At 38.8% G+C, this 13,284-nt stretch overlaps 1 protein-coding gene across 1 annotated transcript in view; it reads right to left on the reverse strand.

Annotated features, from left to right (window-relative positions):
* Positions 1-13,284, reverse strand: part of LOC138616316 (transmembrane protein 266-like) — a 48,778-nt gene that overhangs the window by 15,322 nt on the left and 20,172 nt on the right. Inside the window, exon 4 of the mRNA XM_069690538.1 lies at positions 123-277. Within this exon, the coding sequence (XP_069546639.1) occupies positions 123-277 (155 nt within the window). The remainder of the gene's footprint in view (positions 1-122; positions 278-13,284) is intronic.

Raw genomic sequence — 13,284 nt, forward strand, 5'->3', positions numbered from 1 at the left:
TCCCAGGTGTTCTACGAACGTCACGCAGTGTATTAATGGAGGAGAATATGCACGCTCAGCAAATATCTCCTTAATAAAAGAACAAGAGGTAAAATAGGAAAAAATAAATGGACACTATTTACATTGTAAGAGTTTGGTGTCTATGAGGAGCTCCAAAGACAGGAAAAGCACCACCAGGATGACGCAGGCCACCAGGATACAGTTGAAGCCTGCGCTGAGCAGACAGACCTGCCACAGGGCCACTCGACGCCCACAGCATGGTTTCAGCCAGTTGGATCTGACAAAAGAGGAAAGAAAGAGGTATCAGCATTTACAATATTTATTAAATGTTTTTGGTTCATTCATTTTCATACAAAAGAGAGATAGAAATACAGTTAGTCAGAAGCTAGCAAACACCTGATTTTGCCAGACTCAATCGTACCCTTAAAACAATCGTAATTTTTTTTTAAATCTTTTTACATGCCATGAATAAAATGTTGCAGTGTGACTCCAAGGTATTATTTTTATTAGACAAAGTACGAGTTAGGCAAAAGTTGACAAAATACAGTGCTGAGATGTGACTGTTAAGCAGAAAATTATGCTTCACAACATATTTTAAATGACGCCGTTGACTGTGGCTTTATCCATGACTGCACTGATTCCCAGCCTCCTCCTGTGAAACCCTGAACCGCATTTCCGTGGGTTGATGTGGATATTTGAACTCCCTGACATGACCAACAGAGGGTGTTAGTTTACAATCATGAAAGGTGATGTCTGTCTAAATCCAGGCAAAGTTTGGTGGTGATCTGTGGTTAGAGAAAGCATTGACAGAGAAGGGGACAGTGAAGCTCTGTGAACAAGCGACTTGACCGTCAGCAGTGTGACTGGAATACTGATGGAGTCCTTTTTACGAGGTAATGAAGGGAGTCACTGTAGAGAAGGCTGCTCAGGAGTAAGGATTTCACGTTTTGCAAATTAGTGGGCTGAGACAGAAGTTATAGTGTGGGAAATAAAGAATAACGCCGGTCAAATTCACATCTACAGGTCAATCTGTGAACTGTTTGTTTAGCTATGGAACATGTTTTAAATAATCACATTATTTAGAAATGTACAATTCCTTGTCTGATGAAAATAGAGACATTTTCAGAGAAAAAAGTAGGTGAACATTTTAAGACTAGTTTTATTTTGTACTGTAAGAATTCAACATTTAGGCCATTAACATTTCTGGCAAGACGACTTAATGCTATTTTGAAATGGTGGGACAGTTATACGGATGAGCTACTACAAGAGCTGACAGTAGGAGCTGAGAGAGACAATGCCTCTCACCAACTCTCCAGCTGGAATGGAAAGTTGGCTCTGCCCACTACCTTTCCCTTCTCCCCATGCACTGGCATGGAAGAGACAGACGTTGGCAGAGCACTTCCCTCCTCTGATCATGTCTTCATTCCTTGGCGTGACGCTAAAATGAGCTGCAACGGTGGCAAAATGGCTCCATTTTCACTGCGGCTTCGAAACTGATTTACTGCACTCATCGTGGAAGAATTTTGAGTCTGTTTTAACACTGTGGTCTTTTACAACACATCACTTCTTCTATTTTGAAACATTGGATGAAGATGTGTCTTTGAATAAATTTGAATGGGATGATACGAATGAAGCTTTAAGAGTACTGGAAAGAAACAAATTGTGGCCTAATAAAAGTCCTACTTTATATCTCCTTCTACTGTAGATAGAAAATATACACAAGACCTGAATCATGTTTATGTCCCACGTATAAGCAAATGACTACTGAACTTGGAGCATTGAGCTGATTTGACGCTGTGGCAAAACTATCCCGAGGGGGGTGACTTTGTTTTACGCGTCACCTCCTCATTTGATGCACATTTACTCCTGCTCAGTCAGTGGAAGAGGCCACATGTGTCTGTTTAACTTTACATGTGGGCCTCTCTGGTTGAGTTGAAATTTTGAGAGTTCACATGACCCGTAAAACTGCTGTTCACAGTTGCATCAGGGATATCACTGGAGAAGAAACTGTAGGAAATCAGAATGAAAACATTTCTTCTGTCTTTATGATTTCCTCCCACAGTAACACATTTATGTAGCAATAAGGGAAATGTTTTTCAGCAGCTGTCGAGTTGATCACTCCAGCCTCCCACTGGTTTCTCAGAGAGACGTACGCCTGGCATGGGTAGAGCCACAAGTCTGTAAACAATGCACGGCTAATCTAATAAAGGCGTAATCATGCTGATAGCAATCATCTTCTTGGCTTTGGGTGGGGTGGCACAAGTGTGCAGGCTCCAGATGGTGTAGAATCTGCTCCACCAGAGTCGCGGCGAGACTCTGAAGGTGCCAGGTATCGTGCCATTATGTATACCGGCCTACACGCTAGAACACCTGCACCTTGTATATGAGAGGCAAAACAGAGATCTAATTGATATGTTTTGTATTTGTTTTATTTTTTTGCAGCCGGTGTGAACACCTTTAAGGCAAGGTCAAATCTCAAATAGTTCAAATAGCTAAATTCAAATCACAGCGTTTGGTAAAGCGACACACTGATGAAGGTTTTTGGACATTTTAATAGTAAATGCATATTTTGTTGTGTTTTGCATAAATATATTTCATAACCTGACAAAGTGAAAAAAATATTTGAAGAAAGTTTAAGCACATTATTGATGTAATTTTAAACTTGATTATATTGAAGTAACGTGAGTTTGGTGTTTCATCATTGGTGAGGCTGAAATGAAGGAGCGTTACTCATTCACTCTTTCCACCAACATTTTCCATGAAACTCTGGGGATTTGCACCAGTTACCCTCCAGTAATAACCTATAACCTTCACGGGCTTGCAGCTATACCTACTAAAGCATAGTTGAATTAATCTAAACCTGTTACATCCATAGTGAATATTTGATACTGAGAGCATATAGCTCATCAAAATCTTTTTTTCCCTGAGTCAGGTAATGCATTAAGATCAAAGGGTAGTTTTGGTAGATTTGTTTTCACACTATATAAATGTGCTTTGGTAATTCCAGGCCTTTGAGTCATTGAGTTAACATTTCACTGGTTCAAACAACCTCAACTTCCAGAGGTTATGGTTAAGCAAACTTCCACCATATCATTAGATAGTCCATCAAAGTGCATCTTGTATCAAATGATTTCATGCTTCATTCAACTGCTGCTGCTGAAAAAAAAAAAAGTATTACCAGAACAATAAAACTCTGAGTGGGAGCAGTAAAAAGAATAGCTGGAAGTGAATTACTATCCTTACAAACTTTACAAAGGGCACAGCCTCTTCAGGTTTGAATAGATCCAGGAATTATGTCATAGTGGAGCCAATCACAAGGAAAGCAATACTTACCGGGAAGGTCCACTTTGGGGCTAATTTTACTATTTCCCATCTACAACCCCACAAAAGGACACTGAGGTCATGAGCCCTTTTTTTTTTTCTTATCATTACAAATTGGATTTATTTGCATTTTATTATTGAGTTAACTCTTTATTTTTTGCAAGTTTTCAGCTACATGAAGGTCCAAACACCTTCTCCTCACATCCAGGAATGAAGTGTAGGAAAAACACTGATTTTGTGTGACATGTTTCTGGCTTGAAGGCAGTGACTGCTTGGATTTTTGCCAACAAAACTGCAGGTTACTACTCCTGGTCAATAAATAGTCCAGCACATATGTTTGTTAGTATGCTGTAGAGATGCTAATAGGCAGATTTGTTTAAACTCTTGTTAAATGCTGGGCTCACTGTTTCCCCCTATTTCTAGCCATTGTGCTAAACTAAGCTAATATGCAGGTGGCTATAGCTTGATATTTAACATATAAGCATGAAAGTGATGTCAATCATGTAATCTAAGCCTCTGCAAGAAAGTTAAGAAGCAAAATTTCCTAGAATGTCAAATTATTCCTTTGAACCCTTTTTCTAGAAGTTTTTTACCTACGATGTGCAGCTTGATCAAGTAAATTTATTTTTCTTAAAAAGGGGCTACTTTTACCATAAAAAATGTCTTTAAAGTCCACCCAGACTTGAAAAGGCATTCATGAGTTACAAAACAGTAAAATGTCCCCCTTCCCAAAACTGTCTTATTAAGCACCACACCAAGCACCAGTGCTTCATTTGTTCACAAATTGTTCAAAAAGCATCCTATCCAAGATCAAATCTATCATCTGAGAATATTAAAACAAGTCAACAAGGCAATAAACCTGAGTTACAATCTGCCCAGCCCCAATAACGTGCCCCTTCTTTTCCAGGTTAACCGCACCGCACCAGCCAATGCATCACACACACACACACACACACACACACACACACACACACACACACACACACACACACACACACACACACACACACACACACACACACACACACACACACACACACACACACACACACACACACACGTATATAAGATGCAAGTTTGCAGGCAGTATGTAGACTCGGCTTTGATACGTATGACAAATAGGCTGAATTCAGTGAATGTGTGTGTCCTTACTTTGTGTCATGCCAAAACTAGCCCAGCCCAGAGGGGACGCAGTCAGACGCTGCTGGTGACACATGCAGTATATTAATGAGTCTTATTAAAGCAACAGAACAGTGGCAAATGTTGTTTCTCTGACCCGGTCGGCCCTGACAGTCTGACAGAACCACCTGGCCCAAGTCACTAGTAGACAGGCACACTCTGTGGACAAGGTCACCTCTCAAACTGGTTGTTTTCAAACTCGCTTGGGCCTCATAGATTTTTACATCATCATACAAGATACCAAGTAGCAGTCATCCTGCCGTTGTAATTTTAGTCAACTTGTATGCGAGACTTTTTGGACACAAACATTCAGGTCTTTCTGCATTCGATTCTCTTTGCTTTTCCACCTTCATCTCTCCCGCTTTCTCATTTTCTCTGTCTACTGCTTCTCTTTGTCCTCTCTGATGCTAGTGTGTGTTTAACAGGTTGATATAGCTGTCAGTGTTTCCCACTGCTGGTCAGATTGAGTGGAGCTGGACAGGGAAACAGAGGAGGGAGATTAAATCAACCAAAGTGATCAATACCAACATGTCGAGTGAGTCACCAAACACCGGGGCTGTCAGACTCACAGCACCTGATGGTCTCATCAGATAAAGTACTCCACTGTGGTGGAGGGAGATATTGCTAAAACATTTATTCACCCTTTGTCCAATATACAGCGTTGGAAAATAGGTCCTTTATTTCTACTTCTCTCTGTTTTTTCTAATCTTTACTCTAATTCCTCCCGGTTGGTGTATTACAAGCAAATGTAAGTCTGTTTGAAGAAATGCACTTTGCACAATATCTTGACATAACATACAGTATATTAAGGTCAGGACTATTGCTGAGCTCAGGAAAGGGCAAGCGTTGGTCAAATGATAAATGTTTTGGATTTTCAAGATCAAAAAAATCTTCCACATTTTTTTAAATGAGTTGTGAGGTTTAAAATACACTACAAAGGAAAACAAATCCAATGAAGTAGTAATTATATTTGCCGTTTTTTATTAATTATTTCTTTGGACCTTTTAAAAAAAAAAAAAAAAAAAGGACTAATACAGCAAATATATATTAATATCATTGCATTTGTAAGGAGTGTGTTACTGGTGCACATTGTACAAAAGTTTGGAAATGCTTGAGAATTAAACTCATGTGGGTAACTTTATGCTTTTGACAAAATCTTTACAAAAAAATGTATCACTTATTCTTGGCCTTAGCAGATAAAATGGTTTAATTTCTTCTCATTAATGTGTTAATGCTGTGAGTGCAAAGAATAGGAAAAGGCCTAAGGTCCTGCTGGTGCTGCGGTAGTTAAAGTTCTTTGGTTATTTTTAGTGACCTGATGGATTGATCTGTGATGTCTGATGGATTGCCACAATATAACAAATTATATTTCTAACAGACATTTAATGATTTAATGACTATGCATCTGTGGTATTTGGTGTAATGAAGTTTTTATTTTTACTCACAACTGATGAGTTATCTATTGGAGTTCTATTATTGGCAAATCACCTGAGGTGCTTTGAAACTGGTGATGACAACTTTTTCACAGATGAGAAGTGTGACTGTGAATGTAGAAGTTAAATGAGACCATCTCACCAGTTTTTATGTTGCCTGAGACACAAAGAGAGTGAACAAAAATTTAAATTATTCAGCATTTAGTTGTATAGTGTTGTTTAATTTTAGTTTAGTGTTGTTTATTGTACTGTAGTATAGTGTAGCAAAGTTTAGTGTAGTTAGTGCAGCATAGTGGAGCATAGTTTATCTTAGCTTAGTTTAAGATTAATCTTTAATTTAAGTTGATCATAAGATAGCTTAGTTCAGTTTAATTTAGTTTAAGCATAGTCTAAATTGTGTGTAGTGTAGTTTAGTGTAGTGTAGTTTGGTTTAAGTGTAGTGCAGTTTAGCTTAATTTAAGTGTAGTGTAGTTCAGTTTAGTTCAGGTGGATCTTTGTGCTGAATGTTGTCCATTTTACTTGTGAGAATGCTAAATTTATGAAGTAGCACTAAAAAGAGCACAGTAGAGTCTAATGGGAATGTTATTAGGTTGTTTAAGTTGTTCAATGAACAAATTACAGAGCAGAAAAATGACAAAAGATTTTACATTTTCATACATTAAAGAATGTCATGAACATGTTTATATGATTGAATTAAAGGTTTTATAGTTTAGTTGCAATAAACAGACCTTGTTTGTTTATGTTAGCACCAAGTCAGATTTCAACAAGGCACTGTGTAAAACCACAGTCATACAATCAAACAACGTAAAGTCAAGAAGCATTTTGGTTCTCATGAAACTTTGTTTAAACTAAAAAGAAGGGTGCGAGAAGGAACAATTTGAGTGTCCTTTCTGCTGATGACAAATTCAGTCTCACCTGACAAATATGGCTAAGCAAACAGGCAGCATCCTATTGTCTCCAAGGAACAAATGTGTCTCCAGCAGACTCCACATTTTAACAACCAATGGACACACACACACACACACACACACACACACACACACACACACACACACACACACACACACACACACACACACACACACACACACACACACACAATGCTTGATGCTACGCAAGTGTGAAAAAGAGGGAGTACCAACTTAGCATAAAATACATGCTGAGTTTCCCTGATGCTGTCAGATTGCAGGTAATTAATTTTACATTTGAAAGGTTCTCCATTACCAATGCCTGTGCACCATTGATCACAACACATCAGCAAGAAAGAGCGAAACTCCTGCAGAACTTTCACTGAAAACAGAGGAATAAACGACTGACCCTGGAGTCAACATACGGAGGTAACCAACTAACCTTTGCATGAAGATAAGCAGCTTTTGTTTTTTAAAACTTTGACTCTGCTGATGGCTACAAAGAAATACGACATGTGACAAGTACATTTGTAGTGTACTGCATTTACCAACTTAGATCAAATATGTTGTCAGGCACGCAAATCAGTAATTTAAATTGTTCATTTGTTTATATAGTTTCATAACAGCTTCTTAGTCTCAGTAAAAGCCATGCTAGCAACAAAAGCTGATACTTTACCAGCTAGAACTAATGATTAGCAGAAGGTGATCACAACACTTGAAAAGTTGGTAAATTAAAAAGTGCTGGCCATCACTTAGAACAAAGGGGCTTTACAATGCGATCCAAGTCCTGGAGAGAATACCAGTGTATCAGACAGTTTACAAACCTAATTTACACCAAACATTAAACTGGCAAGCACCCACAAGAGATTTTTAACAAAGATGCATGGCAGAAGCTCGTGCTAACACTTGTTTATGATGGCCAGAGGATGTATTAAAACCTCTGAATTAAGTAACTGTCGTTGGAAAGTCCATCAAGCAACCAGAGAAAGACACAAAGAGAAGCAAAACACCTCAATGGGAAACAAAAGAAATCTACTAAGGGACACAAAATGACAACAGAATTACACACGCCACTACACAAAGGCACAAAACAACAACAAAGTCTGTGTGTCCTGGTCCCATAGATAGGTATAAGGGCCTATTGTGTCATAATCTGTCCATGACTGCAAGCTTTTTGGCGTTACAAATACAATAGATTTATTGATTTTATTCCATATTAGGAAATCTGAAGTTTTGAATATGAGATCAAATGTATTACAATTAATGAACAATGTAACTATTATTAATGTACAAGTTATTATTTTCAAGAACCAGGCCTTTAAATTTAATGTAACAGATTTTTACAAATACTTTTCCAAATGGGACCCATTACTTAAATCTGTGCTTAGTTTTGTTCAAAATCCCATCCTACATCTAGGAATATGGTTGTATCTATATATTGTATGTACCTAGTACATACTTTTGTGCTATACTGTCACCACAGTGAAGCTTAAAGAGGTGAGTTACTAAAAAGCAAGGACCAAAACCGCTTCAGACTTGATGCTGAAAGGCATCAGGTTTGACATTATACATACACTATAAGAAATATCTTAGAATATACTGAACCTGCAGCTTGAGGCTCAAGTTCACTGTGAGGAGTTCCTTGTCTGCACACATGCAATGAACAAGGGCAACTGGTGTTCAGCTTTTCCTCACAGTCCTGTGGGAGCGCTAGGGAAAGACTCATTTGTATGTTACAAGGGGACAGGAAGGTCAGTGTGTGTGTGCCTGCATTGGGTGTATTTTGTATTCAATGAGTGTATTCATAGTTTTCAGTCACGTGACCAGCTTGAACCCTGGAGGGCAAAACATCATTAAAACATAGCAGCTAATACAGGACAATCTATAGAACTGCAGAGCAGGCCTATGAATTTTCCATCTGTTTCAACGACTATTTGGATCAGCTCTCACCAGATGAAAAATAAAGATATAGTAACAAACTACAAGTTTTGAGCACCGACGATCCATACACAGATCCCGATGCGTTTTTTAATTTCTAAAAGCAACAAAGTCCGTGCCAGACCTCCACTTTGGCGATGTTAACATATATCTTGAGGAGAATCCCTGCCGTTACTATAATGCTACTGTCTAGGAGGTGAAGGACAGGAAATTCTTCATCGTGTTAAACTTTCCTGTTTTGTATTTAGACCGTAGTTGGGGAATACGGGAGAAGTTGATTTCCTACAGGTAAGGTGCAGATAAGGTCTGGATAAGGTCTTAATTAGGGCGGATAAGGAGGGAGGGAGGGACATATATATATATGTAAAACATACAAATATATATATATAACATACAAATATATATATTTATATATTCTTCATTGGTTTGTGCAGCCGATTGACCAACAACTATCCGATGTTTTGGCTCAACAAACTAGCTGGCAGCCAGTGGAGCAAAGCTTTATTTTGCCCTCCATGGGGCTTGGCTACAAGGATGTGACATCGCATGAAAACTATGAATACCGTGTGTGTGCATTGATATGTGTGCAGCCAATTAGAACAAGCCTTGATCAGTACGGTGTTACAACAGACTGCAGATAGTTATGAATCTCAGGTAATTTTGCTGCATATTTATAAAGTAATAAACAAAAGTCGACAATATGCATATCGATTGCATATTGCCATGTTGTTTCAATACATGATCTTCTAATGTGCAGGTGAACACAGTTAATGAATACGGACATTCGTATTTTGTATGACATCTGAATTATATTATCTCTTGTATCAATACCACACATCACAATAAAAATCAATTTGACATTTGTTAAGAAAAAAACAATAACGCACGGAAACTGAAAATCTTGCTGAGTCTTTCTCAGATGTTATGTTCTTGGCCTTAAAACAGTTTCTGTGTGACTTGTGTGTGTTAGGACAGAGCAATCAAACAAACAATACAATCAGAGTGTATGAAATCTTCTGTGCATCCTGCTGAACTGAAGATTTAATCAAACAAACAAAAAACAACAAAACCACAAATGTTAACAAAACATGTAACTGTTAATTATTGGAATGATTTTTACATCAAAAATGTGTTTCTCAATTTCAGACTTTTTTTTTTTGCATGATTTCAGCCCTACGCATCAAATTCTTAACCCCATCTTCAAACCCTGCTATATCGTTTGAAACCTAGTGGCAAACAACCGTGGTTGACATGTTGGTTTGTGAACTGCTACTCTGAAGCCTCGAGTTTGAATTTTGTCCGTTACCGTCTTGCTACTTTGGAGCCAGAAGTGACCATATTTGGACGAGCTGCAGAGGAGCAAGCGCTGGGTCTAATTTGATCAAATTAGTACACGACGCCCTGCCCACTGGGAAACCTGACTACACTACAGGCCTGTCAATCAAACAATGACGCGCACAAACCTACCACTTTTTGAGGCCTTACACTGTATATAACAAGTGTGGAGATTATTTTCAGATGAAATGCCAGAAAATGAATTAGAAGGAGTGAGTCTAGCAAATGACACCATTACGACTTGTGAATAAATTATAATGACTTTGTATTTCATGAGAGAAGTTGAATGGGAGTCTATAGAGCCAGGGCCTTTTAATTTGCCTTAAGCATTCCTTGGTAGTATTGCAGTTTAAGGCACTTCTGCATTGGCCTCACTGTTTAGACCCAGAAGCTACCTCCATTTTTATATACAGTCTACAGTTAAAACTTTTTGGATATTGATATGTTCTATATATGTGTAGTAACTGACCTTTGTTTTTGTTGTAAGGTGGAGGACAGGATTATTATTGTTCTTAGGTAGAGAAATTATCTTTTAATACAGATAGACAGTGACAAATCTACTTTTATGTGCACCAAGGCTGTCAAACTGGTCTCCGTAAGTCGCGTTTTTGCTCCGGCACTTTACCCTTCTCCCTATTTAGCCAAAAAGCCATCTCACACTTTTAATATCTGTGAATATTTACCACTTTTCTCTCTGAGGATGAGTGCAGGGGTTAAGCTTCACTATGCTCTCCATGTATTCCTTTATGACAATTATCACCTCTAAATACTGCAGCTGAGCAACTTTTGGACGGTGGATAATGACAGATGTGTAAGTGTCATGACAGACAAAATAAAAATTTGTGTCATTAATGTGTGGGGTTTTTTTCCCCCATTAAATTGCACCACTATGTGTATATTTGTGGATTTGGGCATCAAAACGATTGATTTTTGTGGCCGAAATGTTACACCTAATGACAAATGTAGAGGCCAATTATTGTTTGTAAATTATTTCTATAAAGTATAAGTTTCAGCTATAATAAGCTGCTAAACAAGTATGGGTATATTTACATGAAGAAGAGTAGTGTGGTGTGAGGGTAAGCTACCTAATTAATCACGTGAAGACATTTTGTTTCAAAATCTGCCATTAAAAGCACAATTTCAGTATTTCTAATATCTTGGGGCATCACAGTAAAGATTTATCATGTCCATTTGTCCTCAAGACTGACAGAAAACAGCCATTTGGCAAACGATGAACATTTAGCTCCTACACTACGTGGGCCTGCAGCCATCCCTGTGGCAGAGGAATTAAGAAGCCTGGGAGATAACAGGATGGCCGGTCACTCCCTGGTCGCTGTCTCAGACAACTTCTTGCGCTCTCTAATTAAATCAGGCCAAATTGGCTCGACCGGGTGAAAGCCTTCGGAGAATGCATTATTTCAAAAAGCAAGACTTCAACGTTTAACCTTTTTTTCCCTCCTCTAACAAAGTTAAAGCATGTAAAGTAAGAAAGCAATGCAACTGCAGTCTAGCACAATAAACAGTTGCACAACTTTGAGTTGGTTCCTCCTACATAGAGAGGTACACAGGACTCGCAATGAAGATGTTCTCACATCTTCCAATGCAGGTTGATGAACTTTTGCTGCCCCTTTCATGCAATCATACCAGGATCTAAGGATATTTTTAAATTGTAAATAATGTGGCAATCTTTAAATAAGTTTAGTTCATGTCCATGTTACGCAAGTCTCAGAACCGATTCAACTTCAAAATCTTCCCAGAGTCCCTTGTGATTATTTGAGACGGCACTTTTTATTTTCCTTCAGCAACCATTGTCTAAAATTTGCAAATGAGCCAGTAGTTATTTCCAAAATAGAACATTTGGACCTTCGGTCTGAAGCTGGTGGGTGGCAAAGGGTAGGAGCTCTTGTTTTTTCCTCTTTTCCCCTCTTGCTCACTACAGATTTAGATGAACCATCTGGTGTTGGTACCTAACCCTGGACTCCTTGCACATTTGGACCAGCCGTATATCAGCAACATATGCTTCTGTCTCAGCGTCTGGCAACCACACACCCATCACTGGGATGGGAGATGACATTACTCCACTGCTCAGGTGCACACTTCTAATTGCAGTCCGGGGGTTGGGGTGGTCTGCTGAGCCACTCTGGCAATTCGAATGTCAATATATTTTTACAGTGCACTTTTTTTTATCCAGGCTCCTCGTTCTCAGACAATAATAAGCCGAGCTAGTTCCCTTATCACACTGTCAGCATCATTATCCAAGCCATGACCTTTTCTTTACACCTTTTTTATGTGCAGATAAGGGCTCAGAGGTTGGCACCAATATATCTCAGGCACCGAGCAGGTATCGCTGCTGCAGCTTTTCTCCTGGTCTGCTGGGCGCCATGCTGAAAGGCACTACAATGGCTGCTTTAGGCTAAAGTTGATTCCATATTGTATTTTTCCTGTAAATAGAGTTAGAATCATTAGCGTTGAGTAGTGGGCTGTACGAAAGCTGGCTTACAGAGAGTTTGATACTCTCTGTTTAGCTGCTAACCTCTGAATTCCACCGGACACGTGTCTGTCATGTCGCGTGGGTGACACTGTTTTGTACATGACTTCATTCAAGCGTTTCAGAAGTGAAGTGATTTTTCCCCCCCATTTTGTCAACTTCCTGGTTTGGTCATGTTTCCTTGATTTTTGTGTTTCTTTTAAGTCCATTTTGTGTTCTTTGTTTGTTACTTCCTACTTTGTGGTACTGTAGCCCAGGCTACAGAAAAAGGAACTAGACTTGGCTGTGTTTTAGTTGTCGTTGTAGTTGAAAAATTCCTCCTCAAAATTATTTTGTTACTACAACTCACGTACAGTGCCAAGAACACGTTTCTTCTCCTACTTGAAACAGCAGGAGTGTAGATGTTAATGTAATGATATGATATATGATCAGAAATGTTTTATCATGACAATTGACCAGATTCCCTGTGCTGTTTCTGTGTCTGTCTTCCTGTCCAGTGGAGCTGCTCTGTGCATATTGACAGGGCTTCCTTCAAAAATAAACTTCACATGTATTTCTAGCAAAGCAGAGTATCTGCTTCTGGGAAACTTCTGGGGAGCTCCTGAAACTCAACTGATCATATCTGAGATGGAACATGACAGCCGGTCCTGGTGTAATCTTCCATGGTTCCAGAGTTTGTCCA

This window comes from Brachyistius frenatus, unplaced genomic scaffold (genome assembly GCF_029030835.1).
Source record: "Brachyistius frenatus isolate BFR_SWC_R1_liver_20210118 unplaced genomic scaffold, ASM2903083v1 Contig_9, whole genome shotgun sequence".
Taxonomy (NCBI): Eukaryota; Metazoa; Chordata; class Actinopteri; family Embiotocidae; genus Brachyistius; species Brachyistius frenatus.